This window comes from Aricia agestis, chromosome 18, assembly GCF_905147365.1.
Source record: "Aricia agestis chromosome 18, ilAriAges1.1, whole genome shotgun sequence".
In the NCBI taxonomy this organism is placed as follows: domain Eukaryota; kingdom Metazoa; phylum Arthropoda; class Insecta; order Lepidoptera; family Lycaenidae; genus Aricia; species Aricia agestis.
This window is the reverse complement of record NC_056423.1, coordinates 13,486,425-13,507,301: the sequence shown is the minus strand read 5'-3', so window position 1 is coordinate 13,507,301 and position 20,877 is coordinate 13,486,425. Positions and strand designations below refer to the sequence as shown.

Genomic DNA, 20,877 nt, shown 5'->3' with positions numbered 1-20,877 from the left:
CGATGGTTGTTTTTGCGATACGACGCCGCAGAACCCATCGTGGTAATTTCCAATGCGACAGTGACTATCTCCAATGAAATTTTGCGCTCCGACATCGCATCGCATTTCTGTGCGATGTTTTTGCGATGCGACGCCGCAACGCAGTGTTGTGGCCTGGCCCATAGACAGACACATTCTAATTTACAATGTTAAGTACCGTACGGATGTAACTCAAGGATTTTATTGCAAAAAAAAAATATTTATTTGTATTATCTATGCAGAAACATCTTAAACTATTGACAAAGAAAAATAAAATTATTTTCTGATATGTGATACACCATTTCAAATCTTGATCTAAATATAAGAATAAAAAGAACATAATATAATATACGGTCGAATTGAGCTGAAGTCCTCTTTGAAGTCAGCTCAGTATAATAAACAAAATCATGTTACTTAATAATAGCGCAATAGATAATAATGGCACTTAAATATGCATGTATTTTTTGTTTTAAACAAAAAAGTTTTACCAACATTAAAAAAAATATTAGTTACTTACATAAAAAGACAGGAACTCAGTTATATACAAAAACCATAAAATTCATATAGCCAAATACTTAAAATCATTATTGTGAAGATATCGCAGCTAGTCACGTGACATCACTGGTGTGAAGTTAGCGACTAGGGACTCTGCTGCGAAGTGAGCTGGTCAAAGCGCTCGCTGCAGACACGCACGTGGTCAGTGTACAACTTCTCTCGTCTCCGTATGTCACTGGTGTGAAATTATCGCAACACGTGACATCACTGGTGTCTGGTGTGAAGTAAGCGACTAGGGAATCTGCTGCGAAGTGAGCTGGTCGAGGCGCTCGCTGCAGACGCGCACGTGGTCTATGTACAACTTAACTCGCTTCTCGATAGCCTCCGCCATCAGAAGCTTGGCGTCCGCCCGCTGCGCCTCAACGTACTCCTTCAGTTCCCCCAGCTTTGACTTCCAACTGAAATACAATGTTACGGTTACCATTGTAGCTCTATATCTACGGACTGCGAATAATAAATACGATAGATGGATAACTGGAAATACTCATACACGTTGGTTATCATAGTTGTTTGGGTCGTCTCGTTTCATTTCCCTACGTTTTTTTTGACAGTAACTGAAGACATATTTGAGCGTTCCCTCCAGTTTCGCCGAGCAATCTTAAAGTTATGCGCGGCTTGTAGTCAATACTCACAGCTGTTCCTGCGTCTCCCAGTGACGCAGGTCGGCGACAGGTCGCTCGTGCTGCGCGGTGTCGTCCCGCAGCCGCTCCAGGCGCTGCAGCAGCCGCAGTTCCTCGTCCGCCCACGCCGCCGCCGCCGCCGCCTCTCGAGCGCACTCCGCCTCCGATGCGGCGGTCTCGCGCTCCACCGTCTGGCGCAGCTCGGCCACCCTGGCGCGCGCGGCTTGCAGTTTGGCGGCGCGCTGGCGGGTGTCGGCGGTGCGCTGGCGGGCGACGGCCGCGCGCCGCTCGCTCAGCCGCGCCGCCTCCGCCCGCAGCGCTTCCACCGCCCGGTTCACCACCTCCGTGCAGTCGCTCTCTATCACCGCTCTGTAACATTCAGCCGATTAATTAAACACTGATCATACATTTCGAATATCTTGCTCTGTTTTCGCGGTTTCGTGACGTCATCCACAAACGGACATCTAAGAGCTGATCACAGATTTGTAAGTACCGTACGCGCTGAACGCTTTTGCTGTTTGTTATGTACGAAACTTGGAGTCCCGGGAAAGGACATAAGATAGTTTTTATCCCGGAAAATGTACGATTTCCGCGCGATAAACTAATATATGCGCAACAGAGTTGAGGGCGTCGTCTAGTTTATAATATAACGAGCTTTTGCCCGCGGCTTCGCTCGCGTTAAGAAGTATTATTATATACAAACTTTCATCCAATATTTGAACCCCTTGGGGTTGGAATTTATCAAAATCCTTTCTTAGCGGATGCCTACGTCATAACATCTACCTTCATGCCAAATTTCAGCCCGATCCGTCCAGTGGTTTGGGCTGTGCGTTGATAGATCACTATGTCAATCAGTCGGTCACCTTTGAGTTTTATATATATAGATAGATCTTACTTCTCATCAATGTCAACAGCCAGCGTGGCGAGGTTGGGTGCGCGCGCGGCGAGGTGTATCAGCTGCCGCTTGTAGCTGACGCAGGCGTCGAGCGCCGCGCGCCGCCAGCCCGCCAGCGCCGCCTCGCGCTCGCCCACCGCCCCAGACACGGTGTCCATCAGCTGACGTTTCGAACCCAGCACCTGCACAGTTTAAGTTGACATTATCAGATACTACAGCGTCAACGTCGCCGCCGCGCGCTCCGCCTGCTGCGTCACCGCCGCCAGCGCCGCGGCAGCCCCGCCCACGAGACACTATACCTGCTGCGCGTACTCCAGCTGCTCAGTGAGCGCGGCTCGCTGCTCCCGCGTCAGTGTCTGAGCCTCCACGGCGCCGCACACCGCCGTCAGAGTCGCCGCCGCGCGCTCCGCCTGCTGCGTCACCGCCGCCAGCGCCGCGCCCGCCTCCGTCAGGCCCGCGCGCGCCGCGCTGATGTCCGCCGCGACCGCACGACGCGTCGCACGCTCGCCGCGCAGCGCCACCTATTGTCAAAAACATTTAAAATTAATAAAATAATGTAAATCAATAAACACAAAACAACGACAAATTTCTACATACTATTGAAACCACAAAAATACTATAAACATTATTTAAAGAAAAATAAAGTTATTTCAATTTTTTTCAAATAAAAATAAATAAAATTAAATTAACGCTATACTTTAGAGGTAGTTGTAGTAAACGTTTATAGATATTTTTTGAATACTGTTTATCAGTGTACGCACCGCGCGAGCGTCCCTGCGCGCGACGCGCCGCGCCTCGTCCGCGCGCGCCGCCCGCTCCGCCTCGTCCTCCAAATCTGCCGTCAACCCTGTAAACCAACATAACATGTACTTACTTACATACCATTTATTAATCTTGTGCACGAGGAAAAAAATCTCTGTGATGATCGCACGTCAAAAGGGGGAGGGGAGGAATGGGCCTTTATATTATTTATAGTTTTTTTTATTTCTTGTTATATCGCGGCATCGGAAATTTCCAAAATAAAAATTAAGCTATCTACAATTCAGTTCTCAAAATGCCGATACTCCAGGCGGGAGACAGAGAGTGACGAACGGACGGACAGACAGCCAAACTCCCGTTTCTATCCTTTGAGAACGGACAATATAAACTTACTCTTAACGACGTCCTGCAGGTGCGCGATCTTATCGTCGTTGTTGCCCAGCAGGTTGTTGAGGCTGTCGAGGTACTCCGTGTTCAGGTCATCGTACGTTACGTTCGGCTCCTGGAACCTGCACAATCAGGTGTTCAGAAAGATATTATCTCTTACCATCCTCTTTTATTTCCTCATCCTCTACTCTTAAGTATACAGAGTGTAACAAAACAATGAGATGTTCAAAAATATACATAGGGCGTAACACAGTGATAATACTTAAGAGTTTCGGGTGTATGTCTTTTGCAATTTTTTTTAATGAAATAAGGGGGCAAATGAGCAAACGGGTCACCTGATGGAAATCAACTTCCGTCGCTCATGGACACTCGCAGCATCAGAAGAGCTGCAGGTGCGTTGCCGACCTTTTAAGAGGGAATAGGGTAATAGGGGAGGGTAGGTATGGGAAGGGAGGGGAATAGGGGAGGGTAGGGAAGGGAATAGGGTAGGGGATTGAGCCTCCGGTAAACTCACTCACTCGACGAAACATAGCGCAAGCGCTGTTTCACGCCGGTTTTCTGTGAGAACGTGGTATTTCTCCGGTCGAGCCGGCCCGTTCGTGCCGAAGCATGGCTCTCCCACGTAAAGATTAGAATTAAATTTTAATAAAATAGAATTCAATGTCAAAGTAGCAGCACAAAAAAAGTTTTCAAGAGTTAATGGACGAGGAGGAGGACGTTAGGGAATTTCTCATACAAACGATAGAATATGACAAATCAGTTCAACCGTTCTCAAGTTTTCGCGAAAATAGTAAAATTGAAATTAATTTTTATTTATATAGCTGATGGTAACCTGATCCAGCACTTGTAGAGGTAGTCGCGGCGGAGACACGACACCTCGTCCTTCTCCAGGTACAGGCTTTCTTCGGGCACCGGCATCTCCTGTTAACGTATAATATATATTCGTTTAATTCAGACGCGATGATTCAATTTAGCAATAATTTAGACAGACTCCATCATACTTTTCATTAAAATAAAGTAATTATTGTTCGAGAACGCAATATTCTGTAACAGCATCTTACATTCCGAATATAAAAATTAATAAATCAGTATACAGACAGCAACATTAATTTGTCTCATCTCCTCTCATCTCTTTATCTGTAGACTATTTAACTAGTACTGCACAATATTTAATTTAATTACAGTAGCACACTCACCACGTGAGTGACCAAGTCGAGCAGGTACGCTATGAGGGCGAGCGCGTGCGGGAACGCGTGTAACGTGTTCACTGTCTTCAGCCACGACTTAGACACCGCGCCCGGATACAGCATACGCTTCAGCAGGTGCGGCAACTGAAATATGTAGAAATATTAGCAAGTTATGATATGGCGAGCAGCACCACCACGATGTCCACGAACCGCGCGATGATGAGCGGGCGGACGAGCGCCGCGCCCGCGCCCCGCGCCGCCAGACCCCCGACACGCGAGATCGGCCCGAGTCCCGACACAGTGTGCAGTACCTTGGCCACGTAGTTGTCGGTGTTCAGGCGGTGGTCCCTCGTGCTGAGCGGGGCGAGCAGCACCGCCACGATGTCCACGAACCGCGCGATGGTGAGCGGGCGGACGAGCGCCGCGCCCGCGCCCCGCGCCGCCATACCCTCCGACACGCGCGTGATCTCCGCGCGCTGCCACGCCGCGCTGCTTATTGGCCTGACAGTTTAAAAACGGATTAATTCACTTGTGTATGATCAAAAGAGGGATAGGAAAAGAGCAGTAGACATAAGATAAATAACTATGATGGAATGGAAAAGAGAATGCTGTCAGAAAGAGCAAAAAAACTAAAATGAGAACAGCGCATAATACTTTGGAACGATATTAAAAGTAAATGAGGAGCTAGGCTAACTTCATACTAATAGCCGGATACCTCTAGCTATGGCTAACGCTAGATAGGAAGAACTTAATCTTCTTGTTAGATCAGTCCTCAGCAGTTCCTAATAGGTCACAATCAGACGGTGTAACATTGTAAGTAAATATCGTATACATGCGAATGAATGGCCCCTCCGATTTCGCCGAGTTCTCCTACAGTTATAGGCTAAAGTCGTGTTCTATGGCAAACATTGTATCCATACTAACAAACATACCTCTGATCTTTAATGGTGACACACGCCTGAGCCCTCTCCAGTGAGCTCTGCCAAGACTCGCGGTCTTTAGATGGTGTTCTCTGGCAGGAAAAATTACCAAAATAAAATTGTATACAAAACCTAGGGTAGAGTAAGTTCATGGAATAGAATAACTTTTTCGTTTTAAACCAAAAAGTTATTCTTTTGGTTTAATGTTTAATAATTTTTTTTATTTATTAAACATTAAACCAAAAGAATAACTTTTTGGTCCATGTTAAATGTAATAAAAAAATGGTTAAATGTTTATTTTTAAATTAAATATTATTATAGTTGCCCTTTATCTAATTTGTCTTTATTTTCAAATCTAAATTATAAAATTTAAGTATATTTTTCCCCTTATTTTCTTTTTTTGGTATATAAGCAAATAAAAAAACCGGTCAAGTGCGTGTCGGGCCACACGAATTGTAGGGTTCCGTAGTACCGCCAGTTTTTTAAAATGTCTGTATGGTCAAAGAATTTTAACATTGGTCAACATTTTTATGGGTTTCTACTGTGTTAATTATTAAAATATTAGTTTTTTTGTGAAAATGAATGACGTCAATTTTCCTATCAAATGGGAATTAGAAACGTGTTACCTACTCTGCGCAAAACGAAGTGTTGGAAACTAAAATATATCTTTTCAGTCACATTAACAAAAGTCAATTTTCATGATTTTTTGTTTCAATATACCAGACCAACCTTCTCGAAACCGGTATATATATTTACGGTTTCCGTGACATTCCTAAATTACGCGGGCAAAGCCGCGGGGAACATCTAGTTATTTATATAGATACAAACCACAGGTGTTGTAGTTGGCCTGGAGTGAGGATTGTTGCGAAGAGGAGTAGCCGTCGCACCATACTTAGCTTCTCCAGTTTGCGACCGAGATCTCTGAGAAAACATACAATTGAAGACATAAGATAAAGTGGATCACTAACATTGTATAACATAAGATCAACAACTCAGTTTTTCCTTGATAATTTGAACAAACCCAGTAACTTACCTACTCCAACATTTGGTAACTTATCTCATATCTGGCTATACATTAACCCGTCGATCGTGGAAAAACGAGACACAATAGAATTTGTATTGTGTCTCGGTCACCGGTAACCGTATGGGGCTTGATGAATTAAACCCTACACTCCAACAGATTGTGTGTATCAATAATAATAATAACTATGTGTATTTTGCCAGCAATTACACAGTAAGTGTATAATAATCCCTTCCCCCTCTGGATCGCTAACTGAGCGCACGTGTTTATATCCGTTACGCAGTTAAAATTAAATTTAAATCATAATTTCAATATTTTTGCCGAAAAATTCATAGTTAAATAATAGGATTGCATAGTATCGGAGGAGCTTAGTGAGTGACGTAAACGACGCGTACCAGTGCTACGAAACACACGCAGTGCTACGATCAGCTACGACTGCTACGAACCAAGACATCGGCTACGCCGTACGCGTTACTCCTATTACGTTCTGTGAGCCTAGTATATTTTTACGATGCCGCTTAGGCGTACTCCACCGTCCATAATACATTCGCCGTCCGCAGCCCCCTCCACCTCGGGCTCCTCGCTCGCCCAGCCAACTATACCGCTACAACATGCGGGCTCGGACTCTGCGTTAGACAGTATCACACAGAGAAACAAGCGGAAGTTTGTAAGTGAAGAAGAAAGTTTAATGACCTCGTGCATGGACCAGATGAAGAAAATGTTTCAACACTTCGCTGAGAAGCAGGACCAAAAATTGTCTGTAATTCAAAACTCTATATCCGAAATAAAACTCCAAAACGAAGAAATGATTAGTTCGCTCGATTTTTTGAGCAAAAAATATGATGATATGCGTGTGGAACTGGACAGCTACCGGAATGAAAATAAAGAAATTAAAAAGTATGTAAGTTATCTAGAAAATAAAATAGATCAATTAGAAAGAAACTCAAAGACGTGTGAAGTGGAAATACGAGGCATTCCCAAAGCCCTAGAGGTAGAAACAACACAAGACTTACATCATTACTTTGAAAAAATATGTACAACAATAGGAGTAAACATAAATCAGGATAAAATAAAAAACATTTATAGAATTAATACTAAAAACCAATCAAATATGCCGATAATTATTGATTTTATAAACTTAGAATGTAAGCAAGATTTATTATCAAGAGTGAAAAAATATAACTACCAATATCCAGCCAATCGACTTAATACTAAACATCTACAAACTAATGGACCCGTCAACCACATATTTATTTCGGAGTCATTAACTCCTAAGGCCAGAAAAAATTTCAGATTGGCGCGTGATTTCGCAGCCAAAAATAAGTATAAATTCTGCTGGACATCAAAAGGCATGGTATTTTTAAGAGAAAAAGAAGGTTCTAAAATAATAAAAATTCAGTCTGAAATGGACCTAAACATTAGCAGCACAAGTACAAAATGACTGAACAGGTTAGCACGCTTAAGTCATAGTAAATTCTTAAGTTTAAAAATATTTCTAACTTTAGATATAATTGTATTAAAACTACTTCTAATCCTAGATTTAATACTATCTTATATATTTTTTCATATACTAGCCAGCTTAGCATGCACTTATAGTCAGTTTTTCATATTAAAAATGTTATACACTTTAAAGTTATATACACTTTACTACATTGTTACCTACTTATTAAGTTTAGCTGTATTAAAATATCATATTATTATACGTGTATTCCGAATACCAAAACTTATCTTAGATTTTATTAGATACTGTTTTATTGTTATCTTTATAAAAAGCGTATTCTCTTTACTTTTATTTTTAAATTTCAAATTAAAACAATATGGGCGATCTTCTGATTTTTTATCCTGGGCCCGAGATCACACTATGACAAAATTTATCTACATTATTATACTATCTTGTTATAACACTAACATAAATATAGCCGGCGTCTATCAGTGTCATAATTATTTTATTTAATAAAATTCGATAATAACGATGATTTTAGCATACAAAATGATATAGACAGTATAAAAGTGGCAGACTCTAATACATGTGCGATAGAGGACTGCAGAGAGCTACTATTAAAACACCCAAAATCACTATCAATTCTAACCCAAAACATACGGAGTATTAAGGCTAACTTCAATGACTTACAAATCGTTCTTTCAAAAGCCAATATCCTATGGGATTTCATTGTCCTGACGGAATGTCGACTGTCACAATGCCCGTTTATACCCTCGCTTGAGGGGTACAGATGCGTCGCTACCGCGAAAAATTATTTACAAAATGATGGCGTTACAGTTTACTATAATAAAACTCTTACTGTAGCGATACATGAGCCTAACCTTGCAAATGCTAATTGCCTTGTCCTAGCTACAGACGAAACGGCTATCGTGGCAGTATATCGCTCTCCGTCAGTTCAAAATATCCAGGGATTTTTGAGTTCTTTAAATGAAATTCTGCAAGACCTGAAATCATATAAAACGCTTATGGTGGTAGGCGACATAAATATAAATATTTCCGAATCGTCTACAGACCCTCGTATGGATGACTATCTTGAATTACTATCAAGCTTCGGAATGATTCCAGCTCATACTCTTCCCACACGAGGTGGTACTTCCTGCCTGGACCATATTATTCTTAAAACAAAAAGACGTGCTGCATGTTATGTTGCCGATACCTCCATAACGGACCACGACAGTGTCATCATGTTCATCCAAAAACCAATCCATACCACCAAATCTAGAAAACAGATATCAATAACTGACTTCGAGAAACTGGAATCAGACCTCAAAATTAAAAATTTTGACTCTATCTTTGAAATACAGGACGTTAACGATGCACTATTTATTTTTGAAAATATGATTAAAACTTTAATTGCCTCCAACACAATTATCAAAACAGTGACAAACCGTTACAACCTTTTAAAACCGTGGATGACACCAGGCCTTTTAAGATGCATTAAGAATAGAGATACACTACATAAAAAAGTAAAAAAAGAACCAAATAATGAAATCATAAAAGTAACATATATTAGATATAGAAACTACTGCAATAGGATCTTAAAGAAAGTAAAAATAGAATTTGATAAAGGACAGATTCAGAAGGCAGGAAAAAATAGCAGATTAGTTTGGAAAGCAATTAAAAAAGCCACATATACGGAAACAGACAAGAGTGTACCCACGGAACTTTTAAGAGGTTGTAATAATAAGGAAGATGTCAATAAAGTTAATTACTATTTTTCCCAGGTTGGCAAAGTCCTCGCTCAAAAAATCAAACCACCACCTCAATCTAAATGTTATGAGAGTGCTCCAAATCTAAATTCCTTTGTTTTGCTCCCAACTACTGAACAAGAAGTTAAGTCGATTCTATTAAACCTTCGCTCGGATTGTGCAATAGGACATGACGGAATTCCAAGTTTTATACTTAAGAAATTCGCACCTATTCTAGTCTCTCCACTAGTCCACATTTTTAATTTATCGCTATCATCCGGTGTCTTCCCAGACTCTTTTAAATTAGCTCAAATAATCCCAATTCATAAAAGTGGATCTAGGGACCGTGTCGAGAACTATAGGCCAATTGCCATACTTCCCGCACTATCTAAAATATTAGAAAGAATTTTAAATAATAGACTTGTAGGCTTCATTAACAAATGTAACATATTCTCTAAATCTCAATACGGTTTTAGGACTGGTATTTCAACTACGGATGCAGTACATGACTTAACAGATTATATAGTGCGGGGCTTAGATCGGAAGGCTAAGGCTATTGGCATTTTTTTGGATCTGGCTAAAGCTTTCGACACGGTCTCTATACCTATACTAATTTCAAAATTAGAAAAAATTGGCGTAAGAGGGCTCCAGCTCGCGTTGTTTCAAAGTTATTTGACCAACAGGCGTCAAAGAGTAAAAATCGGCGAAACAATAAGCGATGAGCTTTCCATTGAATACGGCGTCCCACAGGGTAGTATCTTGGGCCCTACCTTGTTCCTTGTATACATAAACAGTCTGAGTGAGTTAGATCTACCCTATGGGAAAATATTTACATATGCCGACGACACAGCCCTTGTCTTTCAATCTGAATCCTGGGAAAAAACGTTCAGCTCCGCTCAGCTAGGCCTAAACATAGTTTTTAAATGGTTAACCAATAACTATCTTACTCTAAATATTGATAAGACTAGCTATATTAGTTTCTCCCTAAAAGGGGCGTCACAACCCACAACTCATCTAAATTTAAAAGCTCATTTATGTTCAGATCACACATCCAACATTTGTAAATGTAGCCCTTTGACGCGAACGGAATGTGTTAAATATTTAGGAATTTTTATAGATAGTAGAATGTCATTCGATCACCATATTGTCACAACTATTAAAAAGGTGCGTAAACTCACTTTTCTTTTTTATAGACTGAGACACATTTGCGATAAAAATTTAATTAAGAAAATCTACTTCGCACTCGTACAATCTATCCTCTCTTATTGTATTGTCATATGGGGTGGCGCTCCAAGAACTAAAATGTTGCGTCTGGAAAGGTCACAGAGATGCCTTCTTAAAGTTGGCTGGAAATTACCAAACCTCTACCCTACAGATGAATTATATGCAAAATGCGGAGTTCTAAACGTACGCCAACTGTTTATTTTAGCCTGCATCACAAAAAAACATACTTCTATAGACTACGACAGACTATTAAAACCTAACTCTAGACGTAGATTAAAGGTATGCCCTAACATGGATCACATTTTTAAAACTACACACACTGGCAAAATTAGCGGAACATTGGTAAAAAGGGCCAAAACTTGAACTCAAGTGGGCCGGCCTGTCTGAAAGCCTTTTTTATAGCTTCTAAGCTCATTCAAGAAATAAAATATTGAACAAAACTACCAAGATGACAGGTTTTTATAGCAATTATGCCCTAATAAGTGTTTTTCGATTATTGACGTTGTAAGTGTTCCTGATAAGAATGGCGTTTTAGCGGGGTGCAAAGTATGCTCAGCTCATTTGATTGTTTGGTTTTTGGAAGAACACATTGCTTAGATACAAAATTAGTGATTTCCCAGCATCTGCGACAGCTAGAGCTGTAACCACGATAGAGAAAGGTCACACCTACCGTTCGGTCAGTCAGGCCAGGTGTGTCGGCTTCCGTGGTTCATCGTAACTTTCAACGCTTCAGAAAGACTGGATCTTACGTTTGGAGACGAGAACAAGGCCGATATCGGGTGACAATGGTTCAGGATGACCATTTTGTAAGGAAACAAAACTTAAGAAATCGACCTCAAACTGCTATGCAGACACGAAACCTGTCGGAACAGGTCCAAGATGAACGTGTAAGTGATTGTACAGTAAGAAGAAGACTCAAAGAAGTTAAATTAAAATCAAAAGTGCCAGCAAGGGCAACAAAACTTGAAACAGGACACCGAAGAGCCAGGCTAAGATTTGCGCGTGAACATCAAAATTAGACAAGTGAGTGAAATCTTGTGCTGTACAGTGATGGGAGCAAATTCTGTGTACATTGTATTGACAGGCGATAAAGAATGTGGATAAATTATAAGGAAAGCTACAGGCCATCAAACTTACCGGAAACAGTGGCCTATGATGCAGGCTTCGTAATGGTTTGGAGTTACATATGATTTGGAGCCCGCATGGAGCTGATGATTATAGATGATGGTACTTTGACAGTACAGAACTATAGCACCGACATCCTGGAACTGCATGGTGTGCCTTTTACACAGTTTTAGGTAGTAATTTCAATTTTATGTGCGTCCATAGAGTAAGAAAATCGGGCATTATTACCTAAACGATGCTGGCGTAGCCCAGGTGAAGAGGCCAGCGTGGTCTACGGATGTGGATCCGATTGAAGACGTGTGGCACATCAATGGGTGAACGGTACGAGTAAAAACTCCAGCTCCAAAATGTGTCCAGGAGCTCGAGTTGGCGCTACTGGAGGAGTAGGAGTATATCCCACAGGAAATGATTGACAATTAAAATGCAAGCATGGAATGGCGTATCCAGGCCCTCTTGAGATCCATAGAAGGCATTACACCAGCATTACACGCTTTTAACATGGCATTTCTTTAATAAAAATTGAGAATTTATCTTAAAAACTTACTACTGAAATTTCAAAGATTTTCTTAATTTTTTGATTTTTGCTGATTTTTTCTATTTTTCACGTTTTTATGCCCTAAATTTATATAAAATTTATTTTTTAATAATCAATTAGTAAATAAATAAATAAATATATAAAAATCAGTGAACAATTTAAAAAAAAATTAAAATTTTGTTATGTTCCTCTAATTTTGCCGGTGTGTTTAGTTTTGCCCAAAGATTTTTCTGCTTTCTTGGTAGTTTCCTATATAATAAGGTCAATGAAATTTTGTCAATTTATCACAATAATAGAACCAAGTGTAAACAAAAAGTGACACTCTGGCTACTTAACCTAAATTATCAGGATACCGAAAACCTTTTATTGAGACGAATATGATAAACTAAATATATAATATGGTAAAAGTTTATTATACTTAAGTAAAAGTACAGAATATAGCATTTAATAACTATTACTAATAATTTTAAGTTAAAAAAGTAAAATATATTTCTAAGTTAAAATAAGCCAAAATATAGTAAGTAAATTGTTAAAATAAGTTAAAATACCTACACTAAATTGTTAAAATAAGTTAAAAATACACTCAATTGTTAAAATAAGTTAAAATACCTACACTAAATTGTTAAAATAAGTTAAAATACATTAAGTGTTAAAATAAGTTAAAAATACACTAAATTGTTAAAATAAGTTAAAATACCTACACTAAATTGTTAAAATAAGTTCAAATACCTACACTAAATTGTTAAAATAAGTTAAAATAGTTGTGAGGGGGGGCCTGGGGCACCAATATACAGGCTTCGGCTTAGTTTGGGCTCCAAGTCTCCCACAAATTACTACACTGTAATTTTTGGGAGAAAATAAATAAATTATTATTATTATTATTATATAATAAAAATCAGTTAAGTGCGAGTCAAACTCGCGCACGAAAGGTTCCGTACCATTATAGAGAAAAATTAGATAGTTAATGGAATCAGACGTTACCTTGCGGAAATCCATAGCTTGAAATTTAGTTTGTTATTATTTTTAGCAATATTCCGCGAAATAAACTTCCACCTTTAAGTAAATGAGTGAGTGTACGCATAGACATGCATACAGCACATCCCTCCTCCCACACTGCCTATGCGTACACTCGCATGCAAGAACCTGCAAACACCACCACCACACAAGCAATAATGTTGGCAAATCTGTGCAAGGCCCCTCACCACCATGCAGGTTGAAAACCTCGACGCGCGTTTCGCCCCAAGCCGGAGCATCCTCAGGATGTGGACTCTACGAACAATGTCCGTTAAGTGATATAATAATAGTAATAGCTAAAGAGTTATTCGTAGAGCCCACATCCTGAGGATGCTCCGGCAGTGTGGGAGGAGGGAGCTGCTGTATGCATGCCTATAATAATAATATCTTTATGTCAGGCCAAATAGCCCATATGGCCTAACAGTTACAGGTTACATTACATATTGACAATAAAAAATAAAAATTATATATACTACTTACAAAACAAAAATAACAAACAAACAAATGTGTTAGTAACTTGGTTAGTACATAATAATAAAGTTTAAGTAATAATGAAAGGTTAGTTTTTGTTAGTAAAACAAAACTTTAATTAACCTACTTCTTATTACTACTAAGGTGCACACTTGTCCAGTATTTCTGAAACGGGCTGTCAATTTTTCCAGCTAATGTTCTGAGGATACTGTTGGTACTATTTCGAAGTCTTTCCATTGTAGATGCAGTTCTCTTGCGAATTATGGCAAAGAAATCATGAACTCCTACCAGTGCAAACATTGTGGATGCACTACAATACCGCGGCTTTCCCAAAAGTATCCTCAGCGCGACATTGTACTGGATTCGGAGAGTGTTGTAAGCCCGCCGCGTAAAACTGATCCATAGACTGCACGTGTAAAAAGATTGACAGAAGCTTTTAAACAGGAGCAATTTTACGTCCTTTGTACAGCGTGCATATCTACGGGCCAGCATATTGCAGCGGACTACCAACGCTCTCCTTTCCCGCTCCAGATCATCATCATCCCGCAATTCGTCTGTCAGTATGTGACCAAGGTATTTAAACTTGTAGACTCTAGTAAGTGTTACCCCACACAGACTGATGGGCGAAATGCTTACAGGGGTTTATTCATACACTCACTCATTTACTTAAAGGTGGAAGTTTATTTCGCAGAATATTGCTAAAAATAATAATAAACTAAATTTTGAGAAAAATTAGGCCAAAATTGTGTTTTTTTGTATGGAAGCTCCCTAATTTTTTTATTTTATTTTAATATTATTATTAAATATTATAGTACATATATAATTAAGGACTTTAAGAAAAATTCAAGTACCTACCTGTTGCCATTATTGATATAGAGCAAAAAACACCAAAAAAATCACACGTGTATGGGAGCCTCCCTTAAATATTAATTTTATTTTGTTTTTAGTATTTGTTGTTATAGCGGCAACAGATATACATAATTAGTGAAAATTTCAACTCTCTAGCTATTACCGTTCTTGAGTTACAGCCTGGAGACAGACAGACGGACAGAGTCTTAGTAATAGGAAAATTAAAAATATATTTCTGTTAGACCAAGCTCTTGACTTGAGAAAGAAAAGTAAAGCAGGATGGAGCTTTGCCCCAGAATGTGCCATAGCCAGCTCTAGATTTTAGAAAAAAAAAATTAGAAATAATTGTTAATAATGCACACACTGCATAATGTAATTTATTTTAGACTAGTAAATATAAAATAAATTATAATATGTAGTGTGTGCATTGGTAACAATTTTTTTACACAAATAAAATATCAAAAGACTTACTCTGTTGATTGGCAGTTTAGTAGCAGAGGCTTCTCGGCTAAACCTAACTCCTAGAGTGCCTCGGGGTGGCTCAGCGCTACTGGAGCGATGCCCTGCAGCCGAAGGACGTCGGGCTTCGGTGGAAAGACGGTCGGTGGAGCCCGGCCGGCGCGGTAGCGGCAGCAGAGACGCCTTACCTTCAAGCCTATAAGAAAACACGCATGTAAGCACCAGAGACATACTAGACTACAAAGAATCTATGACAAAAAATCTGAAATATTATGGTGATTTACAACCCGGTTGAGTTAACTGCCATACATATAGTATGGCCGTAGTTAACTCGACCGAGTTGTACTACTGTTACTACTGAAAACGAAGAATAATGTTTTATGTTACTGTTGAAAGTTACGAAAAACTATTGACAAAAATACAAAACTAGAATAGGTATACCTTGACTTTCGTATATTCGACGACTGTACTGAAAATCTACTAGGTAACATGGTGATCTTCTTATTTTAATCGTTTATACAAAAGCGAAAGATAATAATTAGACAGCGAGAGATAAATTACACAGATTACTAGTATATATATAAATTAATTGTAATTTATTCGAAACTTTCGGTTCGAAGGACGGTTAATTTTGATTTTGAATTTGACACTGACAGACGACAGCACTAACCCACAGATTACTAGTATAAATTTGTAGACACTAACCTTTTTAATACACCACAGATTACTAGTAATGAGGGATTTTCATTTATATTTTTTAATTTTAATTTTAACAATCTTAACTAGATGGCGTAAGGATAGACACTTCTAGATTTTCTATTGGTTCCTCACCGATCTGAAATTATCTGCAGGTTGGCATCACTGACTACATATGGGTTGTGTTTCCAAAAAATATCAGTGTACTGTCAAGTGTACCATAAATCAAAATATCTTAAACCTAAGCGATCATTGGCCTAAGCGATTAGGCCAGTACACTGGTAATAGTTTAGGAACACGCTGACATAATAAAAACTTGTCAAACTGAAACTTGACAACTGAAAGAGTTTTGGCGGGCATGTCACTTTCAAACTTCTTCTACTTTTTATTGTTGGTGTGGTTTTTATTATTTTTTCCCAAATTGTGGTTTTTTGGTTTTTCATATTCATTATTGGTAAAAAATTAGCCATTAAATATCCGTTATCTTGCACAAGTGCAGGTAAGATGTTGTCAAAACCAAAATGTATAATTCCTGTGACATTTGGTATGAATATCGTTAAATAGGGCTATTTCTTCCGTGAATTTTAGCTAAAACATCGTTATAATAACTTTATTATCCTATTCATTGGAATATTATTGCGTCTTTTTCAAGTTGAAATGTATCAAGTTTTATATTCTTTTGCCCAGTTTTGGAGCAATTATTGATGGTATTCCCTGGTATTACCGATAGTTGTCTACCCATACGCCATCTAGTTACTAAAATGGAAACTGTTTGACAATCAAATTAAAAAAATAGGAAAATCCCTCATACACTGGACTATGGCAGAGTGTACAATCTTAGAATGTTTGACACGGTAACATAAGAATTTTAATCCTCCAAAATAAAGAAGACCAGCCAAGTATCCAATTATTGTATGAAATGCTTACTTTTTAATTTGGTAGGATAATAATAGTTAATAACTCCGTCGCAAAATAAGAGATGGCGCTTTCGCATCAGATTTTATCATAAATTGTGCTAGATGTCACTACTGAGTTATTTGTAACTAAAATACATATTATGTAAATATAAAAAAAATCAGAATCTTTTATGAAAATAGTATTTTAAAATAAAATATTTTCAATAAAAGGTACTGTGTTGTATTTTTGTAACATAACAGCTATAATATTATTTTTCCTTCTGGTAACATCGATAAAAAATATCCCAACAAAGATGTCAAAGTCAATCAACCTTTTTGCTTTCGAGTGTGGTGCTAAAGAAGCATGTAAAACAGTGTGTCGAGTTAGGCTCGGACATTGTTGCTCGCCTGTCTTTCTTGCAAAAATTAGGATAAGGGATAGTTCCCTTTGTGAGTGTGGGCTAGACGAAGGTACCATGGATCATATATTTTTCTCTTGTCCTAATACCCATTGTTCCCTATATGATCTTCTCCCCGCAACCATTCCCCGTCCTATCAATTTTAAATCTGTGTTATGTTTTGTAAATACGTCATTTATTAAAGTGTTATGTACATTTATTGATACTAATAAAATAAAATACTAACCCTAAATGTTTGTGTTGTTTTAGGTTCTCTCAACAGACTCATTTTATAAAAGTAGTACACCGTACACTTGTTTAAGCATTAGACCTTCTTCAACACAGAGTCTTTGCCACTCACAGTTCACTCTGATATTGGTAACTCACCAAGGAGCCATTATCACAGATTACTAGTATATATTTGGCCATTATTAAAAAGAAGAAGAGGATGAGTGTGGTGCTATCTGTCATAGATATGCGTCTACGCTTTTTTCTTGCGGCTTACGAATTACGGAGAAATTTGTTTGTTTCTGTGCATAATATTATGTCCGTCGAGTAGAGCCTCCGTTCCTCCGGTTTGTGTGTTTGTAAATTGTAAGTGCTGTGAGATTGCTCCTGTGCAAGAACTGAGATAGGACTCTTTGTACTTTGTAGAAGTGTTGTGTTCCTTTAAAATGTTTTGAAATAAAATAATGTTCTTGTAATAAATAAAATTTATAAAATTCTGTTGTTTTATTTTAATTTTAAATGTACATCTAATATTCTATAAAATATATTTAGGTATCTATAGTAATACTAGAATCCATAGTACCGCAATAAAGCGCCATCTGTAACTTTACGACGGTACTAGACCGAGCGAAAGTTACAGATGGCGCTTTATTGCGGTTTCCACAAAATAAAGAGAGTGAGGTCTCGATTCCAGTATATAATAAAGTACTCTGTGGGCTATGCCGTACAAAATGACAGCTATTTCTTATGCCGATTTGAAGCGCCGCGGTGAGCGTACTGTGAACTAATTTATATAGAAAATGACAACCGCCATTTGCAAAATAGTAGTTCCAAGTACACTCACTACTGCTTTCACATAGCAATCAGCGCCAATATGGCGACTTTCAAATAGGAATATTTTATTGATAGCGATCGCCTGTCCAGTGTAGTGGACGACAGTAATTGCTTCTTTTTTTTAAATATTACAAAACAGTTACTAAAACCGGCGTCAGTGTCAGGAAGAAAACGCGGGAATATTTAATTTTTCTCGAGTCCTCAGATTCATAAAGTAAAAAGTTTACAAATTAACATTCTAATGTGAATGTTGGTAGGTGGCTCACTCAGCTTTCTCATTAAAATAGAGACCCGCCCCGGCTTCGCACTGGTAAAAAATATATTATAGCCTATGTCACTTACTGAAGAAATTATTACTACCCGTGGCCAGCATTGGTCGGTACCGCCGCAAAAGCTACGTCCCGCAATTTTTAAATCTGTAATATCTTCGATAATATTCATTTAAATCATCATATGCTGTAAATAATGAATAAGGATTGTTGCCGTATTGGTAAATCGCTTCGAAAATTAGCCATTATTTAAAGTTAAAAGTAAATGACAAAAATCTTTTATTTATTTTATTTTCATTTATTGGGGTCTCCAAACAGAAGAAAATTAGAAACCCCAAAATTAACAGTATTTCTCCACTATTTAATGAACGTTATTATAGGTAATTATAAACCTTCCTCTTTAATCACTATCTACTAAAGAAAACCGCATCAAAATCCGTTTCGGAGTTTTAAAGATTAAAGGGAACAAAGGGACATGAGGGAAAAAAAGAAACTTTGTTTTATAATAATATATAGTGAGATGCGTCTGTGAGTGTAATATGAACAATTCCTAATCACTGAGTCATTTTTTTCTCAATGGCGCTTTGGATTTTCATGACGGTTTGTGGGAACAGTGGATCGAGAATACAGAGTTTCAGCAGGTGATCCAGATCTGGCGATGCTGGTAGCAGCGGTAGAGACACTGTAAAAAAATATATATATATATCCACAGCCGAACATATATACAATAATACAACAATACAACCTCCTCGTTTTTTGGAAGTCGGTTAAAAACACAAATTGGTTTTTAAATCATTATTTGATTTTAATGTCTAATCACTATTCAACGTTACATTAAACATGACAGGTTAGTCGTTAGGTCGTTACACGAAAGCTTTCGTTGAGAGAAATCAAGATACCTTAATATTGTAAATGAGAAAATAGTTTCTGTACTGTTAGACTGAGTACAGTTCGCGCACGAAGCTTGCGCATAGCATATTTAAGTCCTCTTTTACCTCTACGATACTTTTTTAAATACTTTGGAAGAATATCACAATATTATAAATATTATGTTACAGTTTCGTAGTCGTAACTCATAGCTAAGAGAAATTAGTCCATTGACCCATCGCTACCTGTCTCCGTTACTCACGTGAGTAACACCATACCTATATACCTGTGACTTGTGTTTGACACTCACGCACTTGGCACTAATCACTGACCTCCATTATACAAGTACGACGGACTTATGATACCCACCTTTTTTGTGACAATTTGAAGTGGAATCAGCGCCCCCAATGCGAGGGAAGAGAAATAAATCTGACGTAAAATGACGTTTGAAAGTCGCCATATTGGCGCTGATAGCAGTAGTGAGAGTACTTGGAACTAATACTAGTGATGACAACCAATAGCGGCCATTTCCAAGTTACGTCAGATTTAGTTCTCTTCCCCCGCATTGGGGGCGCTGATTCCGCTCCAAATAGGAACATAAAACAGCAGTCATTTCAAGGGGTATCATTTAATTAAAGTCCAGCGTACTTGTATAATGGAGGTCAGTAGCACTAATACAGGTACCTTAGATGTCGTTACTCGTTAGCATCCATAGCAACACAAGTATCAACTACTACGAATACTACCTACGATGTTCCGCAAACGGATTTTATAGCTAGGTTTTTTAAATAAAAATAGTCGTAGGCCGCAGCTAATTATAAATTATTAAGATAATGGCGAGGAATTACTTACCTTCTTTATCTAGTAGTCCCTTTAGAACTTCTTCTGTGCTTTGAAACTTAACATTAGCTGAGGTATTGCAGTTCGACGAAATGTTATTGTAAGCAAGTAGTGGAAACTTTTTGGCTAATTCTTTAAGATTTTGCTCGAAGTTGTCTTTTATTTGAAACTTTATTTTACGGGTCTAGAAAAAACATTAAATTATGTAGACGAAGTCGAGATATTTAGCCATGCTGAGCAAACGTTTATCGTATTCTACGTAAGTACTTACCTCACCACCAACTGTAAGTACAATAAGTATGATACAATCTTGTTTAAAAACACCTTTTATTTTAGAACTCAGGTTTATTGATTCCAACACTTTATTCTCGGTGGTAATCAAAAGTTGATCAAAGTGTAATCTTAAAAATGAGTCACACATGTTTTTGGTGCTGTATTTTACCCAGTTGTTAGATTTCCAAAATCTTAGGTTTTCTATGCGTATTGTAAGGGCACTATTATCCATGTTGTAACGAGATTTAGGTTTTTGTTTTTCAAGTAGTTCGCAATTACTGGTTTTTCTACTCTCTGAAATACTATATAACTAAATTTTACAATTTTTTGATGACGAGCGAAAGGTAG

At 38.3% G+C, this 20,877-nt stretch overlaps 2 protein-coding genes across 2 annotated transcripts; both read right to left on the bottom strand.

Moving 5' to 3' along the window:
- Positions 1 to 258: 258 nt before the first annotated feature.
- On the bottom strand, positions 259 to 15,893 carry LOC121736263 (kinetochore protein NDC80 homolog). The gene is made up of 13 exons (XM_042127346.1): positions 15,670 to 15,893; positions 15,241 to 15,424; positions 6,170 to 6,262; positions 5,354 to 5,433; positions 4,733 to 4,922; positions 4,431 to 4,565; positions 4,067 to 4,155; positions 3,241 to 3,356; positions 2,850 to 2,935; positions 2,388 to 2,609; positions 2,089 to 2,270; positions 1,206 to 1,562; positions 259 to 971 (listed from the first exon to the last, which is right to left on the bottom strand). The coding sequence occupies exons 1-13, from the start codon at positions 15,717 to 15,719 to the stop codon at positions 806 to 808; spliced, it is 1,950 nt and encodes a 649-aa protein (XP_041983280.1). The 5' UTR covers positions 15,720 to 15,893; the 3' UTR covers positions 259 to 805.
- A 3,191-nt stretch (positions 15,894 to 19,084) lies between these two features.
- On the bottom strand, positions 19,085 to 20,859 carry LOC121736215. The gene is made up of 3 exons (XM_042127304.1): positions 20,528 to 20,859; positions 20,269 to 20,440; positions 19,085 to 19,231 (listed from the first exon to the last, which is right to left on the bottom strand). The coding sequence occupies exons 1-3, from the start codon at positions 20,759 to 20,761 to the stop codon at positions 19,104 to 19,106; spliced, it is 534 nt and encodes a 177-aa protein (XP_041983238.1). The 5' UTR covers positions 20,762 to 20,859; the 3' UTR covers positions 19,085 to 19,103.
- Positions 20,860 to 20,877: the final 18 nt, after the last annotated feature.

What these genes read in the sequence shown, in the direction of transcription:
- LOC121736215 (XM_042127304.1), bottom strand. Translation starts at nt 20,761, where the DNA reads ATGGATAATAGTGCCCTTACAATACGCATAGAAAACCTAAGATTTTGG. An exon ending in TACTTACAGTTGGTGGTGAG is followed by an intron (nt 20,441 to 20,527) that starts GTAAGTACTTAC and finishes TGTTTTTTCTAG; the next exon opens with ACCCGTAAAATAAAGTTTCA. An exon ending in GGGACTACTAGATAAAGAAG is followed by an intron (nt 19,232 to 20,268) that starts GTAAGTAATTCC and finishes ATTTTTTTACAG; the next exon opens with TGTCTCTACCGCTGCTACCA.
- LOC121736263 (XM_042127346.1), bottom strand. Translation starts at nt 15,719, where the DNA reads ATGTTACCTAGTAGATTTTCAGTACAGTCGTCGAATATACGAAAGTCA. An exon ending in CTAAACTGCCAATCAACAGA is followed by an intron (nt 6,263 to 15,240) that starts GTAAGTCTTTTG and finishes ATGTTTTCTCAG; the next exon opens with AGATCTCGGTCGCAAACTGG. An exon ending in CCTGCAGGACGTCGTTAAGA is followed by an intron (nt 2,936 to 3,240) that starts GTAAGTTTATAT and finishes GTTGGTTTACAG; the next exon opens with GGTTGACGGCAGATTTGGAG.